This window comes from Castor canadensis, chromosome 12, assembly GCF_047511655.1.
Source record: "Castor canadensis chromosome 12, mCasCan1.hap1v2, whole genome shotgun sequence".
NCBI classification, from domain to species: domain Eukaryota; kingdom Metazoa; phylum Chordata; class Mammalia; order Rodentia; family Castoridae; genus Castor; species Castor canadensis.
This window is the reverse complement of record NC_133397.1, coordinates 7,434,425-7,457,262: the sequence shown is the minus strand read 5'-3', so window position 1 is coordinate 7,457,262 and position 22,838 is coordinate 7,434,425. Positions and strand designations below refer to the sequence as shown.

General features: G+C 44.7%; 1 protein-coding gene across 8 annotated transcripts in view; it reads right to left on the bottom strand.

Moving 5' to 3' along the window:
• Positions 1–22,838, bottom strand: part of Asap2 (ArfGAP with SH3 domain, ankyrin repeat and PH domain 2) — a 154,277-nt gene that overhangs the window by 52,079 nt on the left and 79,360 nt on the right. For 7 of the 8 annotated variants that reach the window (XR_012439591.1, XR_012439592.1, XM_020178735.2 and 4 more), the window contains 6 exons: positions 17,343–17,417; positions 15,846–15,895; positions 13,143–13,272; positions 11,351–11,436; positions 4,952–5,027; positions 4,611–4,697 (listed from right to left, as the gene is read on the bottom strand). Coding sequence is in view for 6 of the 8 variants with exons in the window: in XM_020178735.2 (XP_020034324.2) it covers positions 4,611–4,697; positions 4,952–5,027; positions 11,351–11,436; positions 13,143–13,272; positions 15,846–15,895; positions 17,343–17,417 (504 nt within the window). In the remaining 2 variants the exon portion in view is untranslated. Of the gene's footprint in view, positions 1–4,610; positions 4,698–4,951; positions 5,028–11,350; positions 11,437–13,142; positions 13,273–15,845; positions 15,896–17,342; positions 17,418–22,838 lie in introns of those variants that run through there. The other variant, XM_074049135.1, reaches the window with a different exon arrangement.

The window sequence follows — 22,838 nt, the reverse complement described above, 5'->3', positions numbered from 1 at the left end:
ATAGTCTGCCCAGGTGAGTAATAGGCTCAATACCCAAAGTCCTCAGAACCGGGGGAAAGATGGTGCTGCCTACACTGTACACATCACACACAGGTGTGCTCACAGCCCCGAGCTGTCTTGAGAGTCTACAAGATCACAAAAACTCTCACGCCTGTCTACCTCTCACAAAGTCTCTATTCAGACCATTCTTGTGACTGATGAACTGTTTAGGGTTCATCTCTTCAAGCTTAAGGTTTTCCTGCAGGTAGCCACTGCAAAGTCCCACTCATCGTGATCACTGGAAGGCACAAGGGGAATGAGTCCATCCATGTGGGCATAGTAGAAACCAAGAGCAGTGTTTTCAAGTCTCATTACTGTTTTTAAACAGTAACATAAAGTGTTGACGTCACGTGACCCTGTTGAAAGGGGCGGCTTGAAGTGGAACAGATTCAGGCCTACTTCCTGGCTGGGCAGCACCAGGGAGCTCCAGAAATGAGTTTATTCCTTCTCCTGACTCAAACTGCAAATGTAATTAATAATTAGACCTACTCTGAGAGGTGGCTGTAAGGATTCTTGGTCACACTTGTGAGGGTCCTAAAAACACATGAAACATGAGGTAAGTAGGAAATGCCAGGCCACAGAGAGGGGCATCTCCTCCCTCACCTCCCAGAGGGGTTGGTGGAGAGGAGTGAGGCTGGTTGGATACGGTCGGGAAAGGAGCAGAGGAAGCCTGAAAGGCTGGGCCTGGGATTAGAGGAGAAGGAGCAGTGGGCAGAGGACAAACTAGCGGGAAAGGACTCTCTTTCATGGGAGATCATGACGACAACTGTGTCTCATACTACTTAACCACTGAGAGAGTGACTGCTGAGGGATAAGGAATTTGGCCTCACCTCTTCACTATGCTATCTTCACCATTTAGGAGCTCAAAACTGGTACCTGTTTGTTAAGATGATCTGAGTACTTGACAGAAATTCTCTCAGATCTCCTAACAACTCCTTTCTGTTTAACAGAGACCAAGGCATGGGAAGGTCCAGGAATTGGTCACTGTGGTGTTAGTAGGCATGGAAGACCTAGACCCCTGCTCTTCCACTCTGCTAGACAGCTGCTGGGCAACCCCTAGTCTGGGTCAGAAGCCAGTCCACCTGCCTCAGTTGCTGAGACTGGCAACTCCTAGTCATCCTCCAGAGCCCCAGCTCAGGCACATACCCACTGGTGAGTCACCCCCACAGTACCTGTCACTCCATCACAGCTCTCCTCACTGCATCCCCAATTGCTTTTCACTCTACCTCCAGACCATGATCTCCTGAAGAGGTGAAAAGTGTATCCACCTCATTCTGGTGGATGTGTGGGTACTTGCAGTGCCTGGCTGGGAGTGACACTGAGAAAAGGACAGTTGAATGTGTTCATCAATGGAGAAGTCCTCCTCCACTGAGGCAGGAGAGGAGTCTGGGGAGGCAGAGGTTTCTGACAATGCCAAAGTTGGACACGATCAGGTTCACAACTAAATGGGAAAAGGACCATGGCAATGGTGGATCTCTGCACCTGTTGCACAGACCATTCAACCACCCTCTCACTAGACAGGGACCCTTGAAGAGGGAAAGCAGAGCTGGCAAAGAGAAAAACCACCCAGGGAAGCTGTGGAGTGAGAACATCAATGTGGTTTCAGCACTCAGACCTTCCAAGATCATATCTTAGACTCGGATTCTCCCCAATGTCAAACAGTGGAAGGACTTGCCAGCATCACAGCAAGTACATCTCAGAAGAAACCCACTGATATGGGCACATGTGGGATGAGGAAGGCAGAAAGTGAGTCAGCTCAGGAGAAAGCTCCCACAAAAATCAGCAATCAGGGTCTTAACTTTGTAGAAGGGATCTTTTGAAAATGAAGCATTAGGTGGTCACGGTATAATTTTTTGACTGTTCCGTAAGCCTGAAATTCGTCATAATCACCAAAAAGTTGAACAGGAGTGTTTTCTACAGAGAATAGAAATATCAAGAAGAAGAAATGAATTTGAGAGGTGTGAGGTACACGGGGATCTCGACAGCTCAGTCTCCAAAGTGGAGCTGCAGGATGACAGAGAAGAGCAGCCTGGAACCACTGCACTGTACCAGCCAGGTTCTGCATTTCTGTAATGACTGATGCTGAGATTACAGAAGGAAATGAGGAGTAGTGGCTGCTACTAACCATCAAGGCCATGTCTTTTGGCACATTACCCAACTTTCATCAACAGTCACTGTACATTACACAGTCAGAACAGAATTTTCATAATGCTGCATGAAAACCATCCAACACCTTCAGCTTTCTAAGTCACAGAACAGAATTCAACTGCAGGGAAAGAGAGCTGGAACAATGCTCACATGGTTCATGCCAAATATAACACAGGGGGAACAAGATGGGAGTCCCAGTTACTGAAATCATTTAAATATATGTAAAATTCAACTTATTCACAGTTGCTTGCTATTCGCAACTGCGCTCAGAGACTGTCTAATCTACTGAGTGCCATCACCAAAAAGGAATGCAGAGAGTGATACACAGGAAAGAACACAATCACAACCAGGAGACTGTAGAGTTCTGTCCTGACAGGAGTCACTGGCACAAAGCCAGAGAAGGAAAGAAAGTCCACTAATCCCCAGGTGCTATCTGGGGCAGCAGGATGGTCAACCCAATCCACAAAATAAAGACAGCATCAGAGACTTATGGTCTGTGCCAGTAAGTTTGTTACACTTTTCTGCAAAGCTATAAATATGGTACTCTGTGATGGCAGTCAGTTTTCCCAAACCTCCTAATTCTGCACAGCCAGAGCAAACACCACCCCAGTCTGTGCCCTTAAGGGCTGATGATCCCACTGCCGCTCTTCCTGATTTTAAACCTGAACCTAGTTTCCTGGGCAGGACTCTTGTCAGAAAAAAGCAGCTCTCAAACATTCCCCCCAGTGCCTGGAGAGCAATCACTGAGGTGGCATTCAGGCTCCCAGGCCTGGACTGCCTGTTCTACTTACAACTAGGCCACAATTTTCTCTCTCTTACAAGTTAGTTCTCTCTCTTTTTGTGCTTATATTTCATGTTTGGAAATTTTGAATTGCTAGGACCTGAGTTCTCCAGACTGTCACCATACTGTGGGTTATTTCTAGTGCTATTCCATAATTCCTCAGTTAGCTGACCCATGTTACCAACAGCCCCTAACTAGCACCCAACACTGCAGTGTGATGGAGGAGGGCAGAGAAGGTGAGAGACTTCCTCAAGTTGCTCATGGGCTAGCTGGAGAAGGTGTCTGGGCCAGTAACAAACAAGAACCGTTTAAATGAGAACAGGCTCAGACAAGCAAGCCGATCACTTCAGGAGGGGTGACCAGAGGCAGGACTCCCAACCAGTGAGAAGGGTATGCTGAATTCAGCCCTGTGGGGAGGGCAGGGAGAGAGCTGCTTGATCCTCCAGAGGGAGCACAGCATAAGTGTGAACTTAGGAACTTTCCCTTTCCATAACAATTGTGCATTAGAGCTCTGTAGCCTTTTTAATAAAATCTACTAGAATGAAAGAGGAATTTTAAAGTGCTGCTAGCCACTGAGATATACAAAGAAGAAATACATACTTTTGAAATTCATGAACAAAGCATGCAGAACTCTTCAATTTATTAAAATACTGAGCTACTTACTCTCCTAGACTTCGGTCACAAAAGGTAAATGCATTTGGGAGAAAAACAACAATGTTCAGTTATAGTATAAGAACTTTCAACAAACCACTAACAGTGAACTTTATGCTGTCGAGAATTTAGTTACTTATCCAAACTCTACTGTACATACATACATACATTCAGACATACACTTTTACTGGCAAGTAAGTGGGTTTGTGTTTAATTTGCATCAGAGTGAGACCCCTATCTCAAGGGCAAAGAAAAAACTCACATTGTAATACCCGTATTATATGAACATACCATAAAATTACCTTTAAATTTTACCTTTTAATGGTTTCTTTCATGAGCAAAACAAACACCCAAAAAATTGTCACTGCTGTTATGTGAGTATACAAAGATGTCACTACACAGAAGGATGGGAGAGCCACGGATATCTGGCCTTTGGGTGCAGTCATAAGCCATCTTTTGGTTTTTTTGTTGGTTTTTTTTCTTTGAGACAGGGTCTCACTATGCAGCCAGGCTGGCCTGGAAGTCATGATGTTCCCGGCCTCAGACTCCTGAGTACTGGGATTACAGATGTGCATGACCTCTCCTCACATACAGAACTCAGTCACCAAGCTGAAAGGGACCCAAATGATCACCTGTTCTGTGCCTATTTCTTGTCATAGCAGGGGAACCAAAGGCCCAAGGACAGACAAATGCATAAATGCCAAATGATCAATGTGACAGAGATGTTGAGAACTACAAGCAACTGACAGAGCAAGAAAGGCTCCCACACTGCCAGGAAGGCCTGGGTGGATGCTTCCCCTGAACCAAACATATTTTTAAAAGATGGTTTTATAAAACTAAGTTTTAAAAAGCAAACTAAACACTTGAGCACTGCCTGACTCAGCTCCAAAGTGATCATCAGACACCCGGTAGACATGGATTTCATGCAGAGATCCTTCACTTTTTAAAACAAACAAACAAAAAATGATCCTTTGATATTAAACCCCCTCACCTCTTTCTGTTCAACCTGTAAGGCTGATTTCAAAATATCACGAAGCTGTATCAGCTGCCTTCGTTCTTCATCCTGGGCCTGTTTGATCTTTGAAAACCAAGGAAAGCAGAAAAGTCAGACCGAGGCACAATGAGATGCTGAAGTCACAGCATTTCCACCCTCAAGCCATGATGCCTCCCTCGATAGCCATGCCCTGCTCCCAGCCCATTCCCTGGTACCACAGGGCTCTTCTTTCTGGACAGCACAGCATGCAAACATGAGTTTACATATACAAAAGAAGCAACAATGAAAATGCCAGTCACATAAAGACAGCTAAGCCGCCGAGGAGGGAAGCTACTCACTGTGTGGAGATCTGTGGATAATGTTTCAATGGAAGGTTTGAGGCTTTCTACTGCTTTCAGTCCATCCTGGAAAAAACTACGGAGAAAAAGAAGATGCCTAGAGTGTACTTCAGAAAGGAGAAAATGATTGTGTTAGATGGAGGACTTCTCCCAAGGAAAGTGACTGGAGTCATACTGTAATTCCCAAGAGAAAGTCTCTATGAACGGAAACTTAAAATATCAGGCAAACCAAGAATAAAATAACATTCAAAATTAGGAGAAATGAACAGAAAAGGAATCATAATAAGCCAGAGAATCTGTGATTTTTTTTTTTTAACCCACATAAAATGAGACCTAATTTCTAGTAATGGGAAACAGGATTCTCCCGACAATGGCAGAGAGGGCGTCAACTGAGGAGTCTTTTAAGGCCAGTAAGTCACAGTGTGCAAGCAAGAGTATTCTGCACAACAGTGCAGAATTCTTCTTAAGAGGAAGCCTGCAGGAGAAAACTGGGAGACTCTGCTGCACATGAATGGCCAGGCTCCATCTACAGAGTAGGAAGTGTGGCTGGAGAACCTAAGGTCAAATATCAAAGCGAATCTCTTTTCTAAGATCAGGACTCAATGTGAAGTCACTTTTGACAAAGGGTTTAGGAGACACAACAGAAGCTGGACAAGTCTTCCACAGCAACAGGTGGCTGGTGTTCAGTGCTGCCTTTGAAGGGTGCTATATAATGACCCTGCTGGGGTGGATGAGAAAGGGCTTTCCCACTGGGCTCACGATAAAGTTCTATGCAACTTGGTCTCAGCTGTCTCCAGTCTCAATCCACAGCACTTACTTCCTTCAATACTGTGGTGCTAGACAAGCCAGCCTTTCTCTATACCTTCACAGCCACCAAATTCTTCCTGCCTCAGGCCCTCTGCATATGCTGCTTGTACTCTTAGAGGCCTCTGCCTACAATGTGTCTACTTTACCAGACTTTCCGCTCACGCTTCGTTTCAAATTTTAAGGTAAATAATACCTCGTTATTAGGTCTTCCATAATTCTCCGTTTTTAGGGGGGTGGGGGATAGTACTGGGAGGATTGAATGCAGGGCCTCACACATGCTGGGCAAGCACACTACCACTTGAGCTACATCCTAGCTCTTCTGTTTTGTGTTCTGTATTTTGTTTTTGATATAGGGTCTTGCTAGCTGGCCTCTAACTTGAGATCCTCCTGTCTGTACCTCTGGAGTAGTTGAGATTACAGGTACAGACCACCATGCCTGGCAACTTTCCACTTTAAAAGTGCTACATTCTCTCGGAACATTTTGTCATTTGTTTCAAAACACTTGCCACACTGAAGCTATGTGCATTCACTAGTGTGATTATTTAATACATGATTCTCCCATTACTCAGACCTTTTACGTGGGAAGAGCATAAGGAGGAAAAGGAGGAGGACGGGAGATAGGGAGGGAGGGGAGGTGTCAACTTCTGCCAGTTTGATGGATGCAAAGGAGACTATCTCCAAAAAGTGATCTGGAGCTCACACCTTCACGTCAAGTGACACTTTTTCCTTTTAAACTCAGAATTGGCCCTGTGGGACTTTCCCATACTAAGTATAACACAAACAGAAGAGCGGCAAAAACAATGCAGACTGGCACTCAACTCAGAGATCCCAAGGAGGAAGGAAGAGAGTACACAAAGGGTGTGGGGTACGAACCACTACAACTAGCTGACAGGACACATGGAGACAGGCTGCTAGAATGTTCTCACCTCACTCTTCAGCTATACGCGTAGTTCTTTATTATGCTTTTTTTTTTTTTAATGTGCACAGAATGAAGTGAACTTTTATTTCTTGAGCAGGTGGGAGCCTAAGTGAACTAAGCCATCAATCAGCCTTTAGGTCTGCTACTCTCCTCATCTCAAACGGGCAACTCAGAGGGTCTGAAAAGCCTCCAGGCACTTGGCAAAGCATGAGGAGTCAGGCAAACTCTCCTCAGAGCATGCTCAAACTCTGCCTGCTCTAGGGATATTTTATGTTCTTGATCCTGTATCTTGCCTTATTTTTCTTTTCTGAACACAGGCCAGGCTTCTGGCCTAGCAGTTGTGGCAGAGTGTTACAAAAATCTATGCATGTTTGTGCCATGGTCAAGACAGAAACACCAGGTCCCCCACCTCTCTGTGCCTCCCACACTCCTGGCAATGTGGCTGGCAAGGAGCAGATGCTATTTCTAAACTGACAAGGAATTTGGAGGAAGAATTACAGACGCATGAATAAGAAACTGGATTACTCCCTTCTGTCATGAACTCATTTGGTTCTTATGTTTTATTTGTTTTTTCTTTATGTAACAATTTCTTTAACTGCTTCCAATTCTGGTAAGTTGGTAGGAAGGAAGAGAAAAAGGAAGGAAAAGAACATGAGGGAGAGAGACAGAGAGAGCTAGTATAGGGAATAGGAAAATATTACAGCAGATAGACACAGAGGTGCCCCTGGGGAGGAGGACAGGTGTGCAGCCTGGCAACTCTCCCTGTGGTGGGAGACAGCAGAGGGGAGTTAAGGGCTCAGAGACAAGTTTCCTACCATAGGCGACATTTCCAGTGTCATTTCCACATCACACAGAACAGTGCACTCAGAAGAATGCTACAAATTTGGATTTAAGATGTGAATTTCATCATTGTCACAGCCTCCACAGTCTTACCTGTCTACCTGGAAAAGCTCCTCTCTGATTTCCAACCCGTCTGCCTGTACCCTCCTTACTGACACACACTGTGGCACCCGGGTACACTTCAATGAACTCAGGCTAGTACTGCAAAGCTTCGAAGAAAAGGGGCTCAAGGGTTGCCTCAATGACTGCTGACAGCACCATGACATTCCTAAGTCCAAGCCCCGGGAACTTTTCCTAAGGCAAGTCCATTAACATTTTTCCAACTTTAGTCAAAGAGCTCTCACCACCATTAGCAAACCACATTTTGTTCTCTATTAAATATTTTCTAGCCTGCTTGACCAGATTTTCAAGCCTTTATAATACAGCCACTTATTACAATCTTTGGGCCCCTTCTGGACCCCATGGCATTGGGACAACATCACTCCCCTCCTCCCAGGCCTTCACACATCATATAGGGCACCTTGTCTGCTGAAAGTCTGCCTGCTGCACCCACCCCTCCCTCACGTGACTGCACGCTTTTTCAGGGCTCCTGACCCCAAGTCTCATCAACTCAGCATCCCAAGTTGATCAAGCAACAGCTGGCCAGCATCTTTGTGCTTGTCAAAGATGAGCACAAAGACTTACTCAACTCCACCCTCATTTCCACCACTCAGGAGACAATCTTGTTTTACAGTTATTGTTTCAAAGTCTACCCTACACTTCAGTTCTTCTAGAGAACAGTAGTACAAGCCAAGAAGACAAGTCCTCAGAATATTTCAGGAACAAGGCAGGAATGCAAAGCTTCTTATTTAAATGAAATAAAAGACCAAGAACATGCAGCATCTTTCAAAATACTTCAAAAACTGAAAAAGCAAAATTGAGTAAACACAACAATGCAAATCTAAGTATTTCTGAGGGTCAACCAATGGCTCCTGGGATCTGGTTGGGATCTGGGATCAGTGACCTCTCACACCTACAGGATGGCCTGTAGGGAAGAAGCAGGGGTTGAGCAGTGAGCCCTTGCCCATCAGGCAAAGCTGGGCTTCTGGAGCCAAGAACTGGAGTCCAGGAACATCTGATGAGGGAATGTGAACACGTCCATAGCCATGAGCTCCTGACATACCTTGGTCAACACTCTCAGGCACACATTTTATCTCCAATATGAATTTTACAAGTCAGAGCTGCCCCACTGCCTTGAGCGTGCAGTGGGTACACACACATGCACACACACTCATCCAAGAGGAAGTAGTAGAAAAGGTTACTGAGCTCATGCCCATAAAAGGCCAGCTAGTTCACTTTCCACAAGCATTTTGTTGCTACCCAACTGATAGTTTGGGCAAAATAAAGAAGAAAAAGGAAATCCTAGAATAGCGTCTTCCTAAAAATAAAATGTCAGCAAGGAAGCAACCCACTTCCTACACTGTCTCATGTCAGGTCATGGAAAGAGCAAAGGAGGAGATCTGTGTGCTGAGTCCATCAAAGAGTTCACCTTCAAAATTCTACAGACTCCAGTCCTCTTGCTCTCCGATGGTTTTTCCCAGACTGGCCCTCTTTTACTGTTGAATGTGCCAGTGAGCACAACTCCTTTGATGTCTGACCTCAACCTCAGAGAAACACAGTGACATCACAGTTGTACTGAAAATCCACAGCAAAGTCTGTTCAGGGTGACAATGTAAGTCCCTGCCACAGACAAGGTACCTGCACCACACCATGGAGGTGGAAACAAATAAATGACACAGCCCCTAAGTGTAAGTAGTTCAGCGGAAGCCAGAGACCCCACCCAGAGGATGCTATCAAGGAGACACACAGAAGGCACGGGGGTGGCACAGAAGATGAGGAGCAATTCCCTCAGGGAAGACAAGAATGGGTGACATTCTAGGAACAGGCACAATGTGTGCACAGGGACCATAGCTGGAGACATGCCCATTCAGGCACAGGTGAGCAGACAGGTGAGGCAAGTTGACCTCTGACAAATTTCTCAAAGGACTCCACATCGTCCACTCCCATGGTATCTATTTCAGCCATGCTACCATCTTCTTCAGACTGCTCTAGGGTAGCCACTAGGTACCCATGTCCACTCGTTTCATCTGTTCCTTCTTGCTCCAATAGAACAGCTTTCAATTCATACCATCCCACTCACATGCTGCTGTGCCTTTCACAAACTCAGTTCAGTATCTACTCTGCAATTCCTACATGTCTGCCCCAGCAGACTCAGTGACCCACAAGGGAAAGAACTGGTTTTCTGCCCTCTTTGCCAGAACTTCAAGCAGTGCCTAACAACTGTAGGAGTTTCACGCAAGTGAATCCCATGCTTAAAACTGTTCCACAGCTTTCAAACACGTTTGCAATAAGATCCTGAACCTGGCATGTGACACCTAAGGCTTCTCTGTCCAGTTTCATTTCACCCCATTGTCCCACTCACTTAAGATCACACCACCCTGGTCTTTTCCCACCTTCAGTCCTGGAGGGAACAGCCACTTCCATGCACACACTCCTTATCTCCTGGCTCCTGCTCATCCTTTAAATTGAAAAGTCCATGTCTCCTCAAAGAGGCCTGCAGTGAACTCAAGAAGAATCTGAGTACTCCCTATGTGCTAGGCACTACGCTCTGACTGTTGGAGAATGCAACAGGGAACAAAATAGAAAAGGCATGTGTGGAGGGGGGAACCCTAAATCTTTGTCTCAGTTAAGTGCTCCTATTATATTCTCTCAGACTCCCATACTTAGAAATACTTTTGGAACTATCCAACTTATTGATGTTTTGCTATGAAGTCCAGGTTGGCCTTGAACTCATGATCTCCCCTGCCTCTGCCTCCCAAGTACTGGGATTACAGATATGCACCATCACACCCAGCTGTAAACATCCAATTCTTCAGTCCAATTCCCCAGCTTGATTCTTTAGGCAGGAACTAAGCCTATATTGTGCATCACTTTATCTTGTCACCTAGCATGGAGTCTGACTTAAGCACATACCTAGTAAAAGTTTGTCAGGTGAGTGAGTAGACAACCATGGGTATGTTTAACCAGTTGCTGTGGGGTCAGGAGAAGAGAGATGGCCAGATTACGAGGGGCCAACATCTAGGGCAGTGCTGAAAACTTCAGCATGGAGGTTTCTTTCTCTCCTATTTGTACCCTCCTTTTCTCCCATGGTCACTGGCTTCAGAGGATCAGTAATATATGAAAGTTTTTTCTTAATACATTGTATCAACACCTTCTCAATTCTCTTTTAACAAATAAAACTCATCTGAGACCACATGTCAGATTAAACTAGTTTGTCTGTCTATAAAAAGAGCAAAAACAAAACACATTTGGTAATCACTGTAGGTTTTTTACATTGCATGCATACTTTTATTTTTTTATTGATATTGTTCGCAACTCATAAAATTCACCCTTTTGAAGTGTACGGTATAGAGTGTTTCAGTATATTCACAAAGTTATACAATCAGCACTAATTCCAGAATTTTACCATTACCCCAAAAAGCAACCCCATATCCATCAGCAAGCCAATCCCCATTTCTTCCTTCACTCACAGTGTGGCAACTACTAATCTGCTTTCCTGTCTCTCTGAATTGCTTAGTCCTGGCTTGTCAAGTACCCAGAGTCTTACAGCCTTTGGATCAGCCTCCCTGTCCTTTGCCTGTTCTCAAGATTCACCTGCGGAGCACGTACTGATACCTGTTCCTTCCACTTAGATTTCTAAGTGTGTGTTTATCCTCCTCAATACTACAGTTTACCAGAAGCTGCCATACAGGAAGAAGCATTCATATTGAGCTCATAAAGAAAAAAAGACTTACTTGCATTGAGCATGGAAGTATTTGATCAGATTCTGAAGTAAATCCACTCCTTTTTTGATCTTGATTTCGTTGACCTTCAGCAGGTACTGTAAAGAAGCAAAGAAGGGACCCATCACAGAAGTGAGCAGAAAATGAGCTTAATAGTAGCTCAGTTCTGAAGACAGATTTATTTCCTCTACTTCTTTCTTCTCTTCTACAAATGGCAGAACTCATGGCAAACACTTGATACCTTCTGCATGCCATAATTAGATGTTTCTTTTAGTTAGGTGACATATGAATTACCTGCAGGTCAGCTAATTAAGTGTTTAAGAACCAAAAACTCCTACTAACAGGACATTCTGTCTCATCCTACCTACCAGGAGAAAGTCTCACTCTGGATGCATAGAAGGAGGAAGATGGCTGCAATGTCAGTTGCTAGCCACTTTGTATCTTCCTGTGCACACGTTTTCTGTCCCAGACCTCTGTCCCAATGACCTCAGGTCATTATCCAGAACATTAACTGCTAAAATTCTAAACCTAAGACCCTTGTCCCCATGTTGGTAATCCCAAGGTACTTCCCTTAAGTGTGACTGCTTAACTTTTAAACTGAAACTAATTCAAGCCATTTTTAACTTGGAGAATTCATTAAGGATCACTAAGACATCAGGAAGTGCCAGGATCTTATAAAGCCAGCATCAAGAAATGCAGTTCTTTCCTAAAGGCTCACAAAAGGTGGAATGCTGTAATCTTCCTATCCCCTCACTGTTAGGTGGTGGTACAAAGGACCCTGAAGAACCCCTCATCTCTGAAACGAGATGCCTGTCAGAGTCCCACAGTTTCCAGCTGTCACAAAGGGCTGAACTCACATCCAAATGCTCCCCCAGGAGCACTTCCTGATTTACTGTGTAAATCAGTAAGGAGAGGGGAAGCTGCTCAAAACCATAAGCTACAATTTTTTTTTTCCTCTACAAAAACTACGTATGTGTATCTCTTCTTCATTTTTGATATTTATTCACTGTTAATTGGATGTCTGGCAATGTATCAAAATGATACAATCACTAATAAAATGCTGGCAATGTATCAAAACCTTAAATGTATGTACTCTTTGGCCCAGAAATTCTACTTACAGGAATTTACTCAAAGAAATAATCAGAAGCGTTTACAGAAATGAATAGCAAAGTAGATTCACCACAGCTGGGTTTATGAAGGTGCTGCCAGGGAGGACAAATGCCATTCACAGCACCACCCACAGCCAGAGGCATCACTGGCACAGCTTGGAAGATCAGGTCCCAAACCAGAAGGGCTTCACTCAAGAAATGGCCTTCATGATTGGATGGTCTGATCTTGCAGACATGCTCTGTGCTGCTTGCCTATCCCCGTGGCAAGGGCTTAGGCCACAGGGCAGGAGGGCCGCTGGCATGGAGCAGGTGAAGGCTTCCCGTGGCGTGGAGGGCCATGAAGGCTCTCCAGATGATTCATCCCTCTCTGACTCCACTGGTAAAATGGGAGCCCAGATCCTTCATCAAAACACACCTCGGGAGCAAGAGTTTAATCAACTCCAGGGAGAGCAGACACGTCTGAGAGAGCAACTATGTGACGCCCGAAAGGCCACTCTATGTTCTCTACTTTTAATGAAAGAATTCTACTACTAGGAGACTAAGACTCCCCTAGTAAAAGTATGTCATCATAGAAATGGAGTCCAAGAATCCCTGTGGTGTTTGCTCTGAGGCCACAGGTCCGAGCAAAGATGACCATGCTGGGGGTATAGGGGTCCCCATGCTCAACTGGGGACCTGCCCTTTGCAGTATTTTACCTCGCACATCTGTAGCTGGAAGAACCTCCTCTCCTTTTCCATCTCTTCCGCAATTTCAGCCCCACTTATTTCGGTACGTATCATCCCATGGAGCTTGGCATGTTCCTTTTTCTCCTTTTCTATTTTGGTTCTGTGCATGAAGAAAAGCATGGATAAGTCAAGAGCTCTCTTGGCATGGCACTCTGAGATCGCCTTTAAGCTGTCCTATTACCCGGCCTGTAGACAAATGCTTACCACGCATTTCAGAATAGGAGAGTCTCTTAACTCTCTCAAAAGGAAACTGACCATCATCATAAAAACTTGGCCTTCCCACTAATCACTCAACAAAGACTTCCTAAACACTTGCTGAGTCCATCTGGGTCCATCAGTGGAGGTAGACGGTCCCCACAGATCTCCCACATCCCTACTGGCCTCTCTCTCCTGACTTCTTCTGGCACTCTCATCACCCTTCTTACTTAGAAAAGTCGCCCAGGTTCTCCAGCCTCCTCCTTTCCCAGTGCTTGGCACTACAGCATGACCTGCTCATCCTTTATCTGGTTCACACCCCTATTCATGGTGACCCCATGCTGCACTCTATTACCTAAATGTCAAGGTTATAGCTCAGGCTTAAACTGACCAGCTGGAACAAGTCCAGACGATAAGGACGAAGGTAAAAGGAGCCACAAAATCGCTTCAGGTATGAAGGGCTGGAAACCACGAGGAGTTTTTATTCTAGAGAAAAGGAGACTAAAGAAAGGCAACAGAAAGCACTCAATCTAAAGAGCTGCCATGAGGCCTAGGAAGCACTTTCTGCAGAGCCTCAAAGTGGTGCTTTGTTTAAAAATCATTCAATGATGAAACAGGCTAGTTGGGATTCCAGAAAGTTCCCATCTGGGGGAGGTGTGTGTGTGTGTGTATGTGTATGTGTGTGTGTAACCCTTTTGTTCTTGTGTTTCTCTGGGCACACACACTGGGTGTACTCAACAATGTGAAGGAGAAACAGGAATGGAAATAGGAAAGAGACCATTTGGTAGGGATGTTGTTTGATGAATCAGGTACCTGGAAGAGGCGATGAATGCAGGGTCCTGTAAGGCCCCTCCTGGACTCACCTTATACAACTCAAAGATCCCAATAGTCCCTAAAAGGGACCAAGACATAGTCCAGACCAGTCATTTTTCTTAGTAATCTGTTTGGAATCACTGTCCAGGAATTTGAAAGCTATCTTAAATCCAAGGCCTCTTGGACAAGTAAAGAATCCACAGTGCATTAGTAAGTAAAGTACGCCTTCCTTTATATATTCTAGAATCATTCAAGTTTAAAGGGTACTGCCACACCTCCTCAGAATCTGGGATTTTGTGGGCAATTCTATCCCTTCCCTATCTACATGTGTCTTGATTTTACAGAAGGTAATGTTCTCTCTACTTCCCAACCCTTCTCTTCAGAACCACAAGTCTCTCTCTGGCAGACTTCTCCAGCAGCTACTCATCACCCTGGTCCAGTGTATACAGAAGTAGTTTCATGTAGGCTCTCAGAGGGGCAGCACAAGCAGCTGGACAAAAGCCAGCAGACCCACCTGCTAGCCCCACCTCAAGACCCTCTTACTGGGTCTTGGTCTCCCATCTGTGAAGTAGGAATGCTGACCCTACTTATTTCACCAAACTGGTCACAGATAAAGGATGCTGAAGGGCTAGGGATAACCAGTTGGGAGTCTGCCTGGGTTGAACAGTTCCCCCAGGCCAACACGTGAATGCATGCCATCGGTGAAACTCCACACTTGGGATCCAAGCAGCTCCCAGCATGGAAACTCATCATTTCCATGGATAGAATGAGTATCAAGTGTGTGCTATTCACTGGTTCAAGCTTGGTGATCCTCACTACTAAAAAGATACCCAAAGCTGGTTTAAAAAAAAGCCAAATTAAACACATCTGAAGTAACTTCCTGCCTAACACTTCTCACTTTACCAGATGGCTTCATATGAAAATTTCTGCTTCCATTCAGAATATTCTCCATTCCCCAAGGCACAAAGATTACAGAGTATTTTTAAATTATTTTCTGTTTCACAAGTATTTAAAATAATTAAAACCCTTATTCCCCACAATAGGTAGCTAGATTACAGCTAGGTCAACTCTCCCTGCCCTGGGAATGAGAAAGTGTGATGCCTGCAGTCAGCCAGGAGCAGGCTGTCTTCAGTAGGAACTGTGGTCCACAGTCTTTATGTTCTTTTTTGGCAACAGAGGCAGTCAAGTAAAGTTGAAGGAGACATGCATTGCAGAAGCTTTCTAAAAACCAAGGGAGCTGGTCTTTCAGAGAAACAAGGACCCACAGCTAAAAGCAGACGGTTTGTACAAGTCACCAGGAAGATGAAATTTAAAACTGCATTGCTGTCATAAGTGGTAATTAAAACGGAGAAAGCATTCAAAAACAAGAAAGGAAAGAAATACCTGGTAAGAGAAATTGCCCCAAACTCCTCAGTGAACTTTCTTGAACATTAACACTCTATAACCACCAGAACACCACAGAAGAGGGGCACAGGACCTTGCTGAAAAATGCCACCATCTCTGAATATAGACACCAGGCATGGAAGCACTTGTCTTCCTAACAAACCATGGTGACATGGCTTTGGGTTAAATTCTTTCCGGAACTAAGGTTTGTTCAGACAATCCCTTTTAGCAATAAAAGCGTTCTTGAAAATTGAAATCTGTTTTAAAAATGGCAACACTCACATTTTTGTTTCATAGTCCTTCCAAGCTTTATCAAAGGGCTTTTTCAGGTCCTGTAAACAGAGAGGCGACAATTAAGCAGAGCTAATCATTAATTTTGTGAGAGGCAAATTTCCTTATCCTAGACCATGGAATCCCATGAAAAATAAAGAGCCCAGACAAAGGCTTTTAATTAGAATACAGGTGGGGTGGCATTTCTATTTTTTTAATGTTTATTATAGAATATATGAAATGCATACAAAATCAAAGAGACCATACAATGTGCCCGTCAGCCAGTTGTAATACTTCTGGCCCATCTTGTCACCTACACCCTCCCGTCTACCCTAGGTTTACCCTGAAATTAAACAAAGAAAGACAACATTGAATTTGCCAGTGTTTCAGTGTATATCTCTAAAAGAAAGGGACTCTGACTTTTCTAACAATATATGAATCTCCTTGACACATAGAACCCTGACTTGAACCTAAGAATCAGAATCTAAAAACCACCTAGTCTCCTGTCTGAAATTTAAAACTCATACTAATTCTGACAAAGCCTAGCTCAAAAAAATTACTGAACCATTTGAAATTCTATCAAATGGTTCCCACCAAGTTATGCTTCTTTCAAACAGGGTTCTTTTGGAAGAGACAAACTTTGCTTATTTTTGGCTCTTCAACAGCCATACAAAGTCCTCTGTGAAACGGCCCTTGCCACTGATACCTCCTGACTCTTCTGTACTTTGGCAACCTGGTGCAGTGTGGATGCAAGCTTCCACTTTTGGACCTGCCTCTCCTCTGCTAAGCATTCCCTACCTCTGGTTTTTCCGGCTAGCTAAGTTGACTGTTCTCAGAGCCTCCACAGGAAGGATAGGTAACGTTCCTTGTTGTCTGAACAGCTCTCTTCTGGCATGCTCTATAAGGAAGATACTAAGAGGTCTTGGCAGAAGACCCAAGATGGACCAGACATACTTCCAGAGATGCCCAGGGTCTTGACTCAAAAATCACATGCAGATGCAATCAAAGACTTCAGGTCTCCCAGGGACTCAGCCAAACTCCTCCAGCCCTGAATGCTCCTCATTCCCACCCTCGTGAAGCAGTGCACAGCCAGCACGTCCTACACTGCCAACATCCTCTGGAGGACGGAGAAACAAAGTCAACTCATGTCTTAACAAATGTGACTTTCCCACCAGGGAACTCCTCTGTGCTAGGCTCTCTCCCAGTGGTAAATCAGCAACACAACAGCAGGAAAAAACAGACTTCTTCCCTCAGGTTTCCCTGCTCACCTGTGGGAACCCTGAAGTATCTAGTCCCCAAAATGGCTTACTTCTTCCCCTTCGCATTTTCGCTTTACCAAGCCTGTAGTACCAACGGGATGACCAAAAAGGTTGGCCAAAAGATGGTGTCCAAATATCAGTTCAAAGGAACAGGGAGCAAAAAGCCCTGTTGGGTGGATGGGTGGCTACCCTGATGGTCAACCCTGTTACTCCTGTGACATAACTCTCTGACGAGCAGGGTGTAACATACCCCTTTTACTCCTTTCAGGTCCCCCTTCAGCAAACTGTCCAAAGGGAAGGAGATGATGTTGTTCATATTCTGAATCTAAAAACAAACCAAAAAGGATATTCTTAGTCAGTTTCCCTTCAGTCTAAAGTAGGGGTAGCAAGCATGTTAGAGAGCATTTGCTAATAGTTTATCCTTAGGCAAAACCTGACCAGCACAGTATGACAGTTAGATACAAGTGAGCATGTATCTAACGAAAGGCCTATGTCTGTGTGTTTTCCACAATAACCTGATATTGTTATGGTATGAAGTTTGTAAATGACCCTAATTACAATGAAGAAAAAACACTGGAATGATAGAATCATTCAACAATTAATGATCATTCAAACAATTAATGACAGAATGACTTTACAGAGCTTGGAAGAAAATGGAATATCCAGGTTGGTGAAGTAGCTCACGTGGGAGAGCGCCTGCCTAGTAAGCATGAGGCCTGAGTTCAAACTCCAATCCCTTAAAATTTAAATAAATAAATAAGAAAGAGAAAGAGAGAGAGAGAGAGAAAAGAAAGAGAGAAAGGGAAAGAGAGGAAGGGAGGAAGGGAGGGAGGGAGGGAGGGAGGAAGGAAGGAAGGAAGGAAGATAGATTCATTTTCAACTGTCAACACTGGTGCAACCTCACGGTGGGCTGTGCTGGGTTTGGACCCCCAACATGGAGGCGAACGGAAGGCAGAGTCCAGGCTTCTATCTGCAGGAAGGCATGTGAATGAATGCTGAGTGCAATGAGAGAAGAAATGAGTGTGACTGTAAGTGGAGGCCAGGGAGTGAAGGAGCACTGTGAGTGTATCAATAAGTATGTCTGTGGTAACGGGTGTCTGGGTGTAGGTATGTCCATGCGTGTGACGTACATAGGTGTGAGTGTGTGAGGGACTGTGGCAGGAAAGCGGAGTCAACCAAGAAAAGGAGAGGCTTTTGGGTGCCCCTTATGCTTCTCCCTATAGCAAGAAGCAAGAAACACCAGCTTGAATTGTCACCTTGACTTTAACTGAGTGGAATTAAATCTTCCTGACAAACCCAGGGCACACTTAGGGCAAGCAAGATTGTCTGACAGCAGCTCAAACCTGATCAAAATAAAAGCTGCACAGCTCCCACCAGAAGATCCTCCACACACAGACTCGTGTCCTGAGCCTCAAGATTCTCTCCCCGAGTGGAAAATGGGCCTGAGACCTTCTTTGCTCCTCCCCAGGCTTGGCACACCTTCAAACAGCAAGAGTGCCAGGCTGTGCCACTCGGCTGCTGCATCCACATTACAAAAAGAATGGGAGGGAGGACTTTGGAACCTCCACATTTGTTCTCAAAGTCAAGCAAAGGAAACTATTTTCAGTATAATTACTTTCGACAGGAAGGTAAAATACAGGCACCATTTTTAAGGCAATACTATATATGATTTCCAGACACTATTCATGCTCTGCACATGAAACTTTCAAACTCACTTGACAAATATCATTAAGGTATGTAATAATGCTGTTCCAACAACCAATTCTGCCTGGAAGAGGTCAATTAGTGACTGCCATTTCAGAAATGTTTTTTTGGTAACTTTTGTCTTAGGACTAAACAGTTCAACATTTGTTTTGGACCTGGCATTCCTTCAAGGCACATAGTAATCTGTTGTGACTTGTGAGGATTAGCCCTAAGAGATAAAGTTCTGAATACTGAAAAGCTCAGTTTAAGGTGAGGTCTGTGGATGACAGTGACAAACAAAAGGCCACACTGATGACTAATCATGGAGAGCAAGCACACCTGGTTTCCACTGTGAACCTCAGCAGAAAGAACCCACACAAGGAATGCAGGTTTCAGTACAGCTCCCACCCCTCTCGGTAGCAGCTTTGCAACACCCTGCAGCAGGAGCTCTTGTAACCATCCTCACCATCTCCTCTTGGCTCCTGTTACCATCCCTCACTATCCTCCTGGTGGCTAGTAAATCTCTGCATCACACAGCTGTGCTACACCAGGTCTCTTCCATCTTCCAGGTCCTTCCCCAACACTTCCTCCATACTACTGCCATGTCCTGGGCCTAAGTTAGCCTCAATGTCCCTTCTCTGGCATAGGTGTGGCATCTCCTGCTCCCTCTCACAGGCTCCTGGTCTCTGGCTGCCCCAATCCCTCTTTCACAGTCTTGCCATACTTACCTGAGGCTGTGTCCCTTATACACATACTAAACTTCTTATTCTTGCATTTAGGCCTCTCCACAATTCATCTCATTGGCTACTTTTTCCCTTCATATTTGGCCTACTGAACTCTGCTTCCCTGATTAAATGCTTGTCCTCAGTTTGGCCCCAGGTGAAATGTCTCCCTTATCCTCACTGTCCAAGGCCCCCACCCCCAGCAGTAACTCAAATGCCACTTTCTCCATGAAGCACCCCAGGTTCCCCAGAAATTTAGAAATTTCTCAATTTCTTCTAGCACTTGTCAGGCCCTGCCTGCTTCACAAAGTATGTTCTAAAGGGAGGTGACCAACAGTGCAATATTCCATGTGCCCCACAGCTCCTAGCTTTTAAACAGTATTGGTGGGCTAAATCAATACACTTCAATATTTTTCTGAGCATTAGTACATAAGAGACAGAATCTATAGAGGCTTCAGATACAGCCTGAGTTATATCACTATCTTTAAATCAAACACAGTGCTAGGCCTGGCAGCACACAGCTATAATCCCAACATCAGCATGTGCAGACAGGAGGACCATGAGTTCAAGGCCAGTCTGGGTTACATATTGAGGTCCAGGCCAACCTGGGCTACAGAGAAACCCTGTCCCAAAAATAACTAACCAAAAAAAAAAGAAATCAAACATAAATAGCACATGCGCATGTGAATTCATCCATCTAGTTATCATGTATTTACTGAGTGTGTTTTGTAGACAACAACTGGCTACAAAGGTAAATGAAACACGATGCCTAAGAATAAATATATGCATGCACACCAAGAACTACAAACTGAGACATACCAGGCTGCAGCACATTTTTCTGTACAGAGATCAGTGATTTCCACATACTAACACAGAAGCTTTGGTTTTAAGCAGTCAAGCTGACTGATCCAGGCTGGAGAAGAAGGGTTCCTGTTCCCGTTCCTGCCCCTTACCTTGGTGTCCACTCATCTACACACTCACACAGTGCTATGGTCAGAGTCTTAGGCACATGTGGAATCACCCTAACACCGCCTGCCAAGGAAACAGTGCAGGGCCAACAGTAGATGCTCAGAGCTGCTCATGGTGGCAGCAGAGCCAAAGGCACCAGAGCCATCTGCGGTACAGTGGGGGCAGGGAGGGGGAGGAGAGCAAGATGCTCATAGGTTAAAATCGTATTTCTAGGAAGAACCCTAATAGGTGTGTAGGTATAAGCATAAGCATGAATGGGAAAAGCAAGATTCTCTTCAGCAGGGGAAAAGAACATCAATTACGATTTGGTTTATACATTTATTTTGAGATAATTCATTATTTAATTAAAATACAAACTTAGGTACTGATAGTGGATTTATGGGGTGAGAAGAGGAAGGCAATGCCTCAGTACTTGCAGCAAAATATTTAAGCAGAGGAATGAACAATCTGTGAGATATCCACACATGCTCAGCCAGCACACTTTCATTCCTCATTCATTTAAGCAACAGGCTAGACAATGGGGACAGGGCCCACAGCTTCCTGTCATGGACATTCGACAGCCAAGTACAACTGCAAAGGACACTACATAAGGAGGTGCACAGCCCCAGAGTACAGAAGAGGAAGCTGGAGGCACAGAGGGGTTAGAGAATAATACAAGTTAGACAGAACCTCAGACCTCAAGAACTCAGGGCGTAAGACAAGAGACAAGCTGCCTGTTTCATTAAGTAAACAGGGAGTGGAGAATTCTTTGTTGAGCAGGGGATAGAAGACAGACCTTCAAAACATGGGAGAATTGTCTTCGAGATGGAGTGAGGGTAGCCCATGTGATGTGGATGGGGACAGCACAGCTGGAAGGGAAGCTTGAGCGCCAGGTCAACCAAGGGAGCCTGGGCTTCATTCACGAATTTTTATTCTTGGGATTATTCAAATTATCTAAATTAGGAAACTATGATCTTGCCAATCACAACTAAATTACTACAAGAGAGACTGAAAGCATTTCAGTGGTTGCCTGGAGCTGGAGAGATGGGAGCAAATGTAAGAGGACATGAGGGACCCTACTGGGAGAGAAAATGCCCTCTCAGTTCTAACTGAAGTATGGTGAGGGCACCCCACTTGGTAATATTACCAGAAACACTCGTTCCTTTGCATGAGTAGTGTTTACAATATGCAAAATATACCTCAAGAAAGCTGCTTGTTTGTCTAAAAAAGGAATTATTACAGATACAAACAGAACCCCAGCAGGGGCTTCACTAGTTAAGTGCCCTGTGCTCCCGCCTGCTGTTTGCCTCTATGCCTCCTTGCTCTGTGTGTGTCTTGCACAGCACACATGATGCAGGGAAGGCTTTCCAGGAACCGACCCCACTACGCACTGGCTAGCCAGAGAACAGGTGCACAGGAGTCACACTGCAGTATGGCCTGAGGTAGAAAGACAGGAGGTCAGAATCCTCCTCACTACATGTGTCAGGGCAGCTGCTGAACCAAACACCACCAAGTTATGGCCAACAGAGATGAATATAGCCAAAGCATGAGTGCCCACTCCTGGGCTTGCAGCTCTTTATGAGTATTATGATGGGTGGGAGATTAATTTATCCCTAGGCTCCAATTCAGAATATTTTCCATAGCTCCAAGCAAGATTTGGCTGTCTTGTGCTCTGACTTTTGACCCAAGAATTACAAATAAAACAGCTTTTGAAACAACAAGCAAGCTTGAACACAAATGATCATTCTTAATCATTGCTAAGAACTATGGACCAGCCAATATGCAATCTTTTAAACTAATAATCCTCCCCCATTCCCTCTTCCACTTCCTGTCTTTGCTTTTCCCAAGTTCACCTGAACACGTTTGACACGATCAGTCAGTCAGAGTCAGAGGTCTATAATCTCTCAAGTACAAACAAAATGACATGGTCAGCAGGGCAGACAACAGAGAGGACTGCTGGAGATCAAGAGCAAGATCATCCTGCTGACCCACAGCTCATTAGTAAGAGACAAGGGGACACAGTCAGCGAAACAGCTGTCTTTCTGCACTATTCTTCCTAGTTTTTTTTGGTTGTTGTTGTTTTGTTTTAATTTGCTCTTAAAATTCCTTAACTCTAGCTTTACCACCTCCCACCTCAGCTCACAGGGCACAGGCTCACCTGCCCTTCTGGCTTTAGTCACCGAGCCCCAATGTGCAGCCCCACCTCAGTGGTGCTGTGTCTGATTTAGGCAATGAGTAATTCCATTCTGCCAGACAACCTTGTCCAAAGGGTCTCTGTGGAAGCTTGAACCCAGGTTTCTCAAGTTACAGCTGTCTCTTTTTTAAAGAACAGCCAAAAATCACTAGGCAGAATCTGGCTCCAGCACCATGAATCTAGAAAAAAACCAGATCTT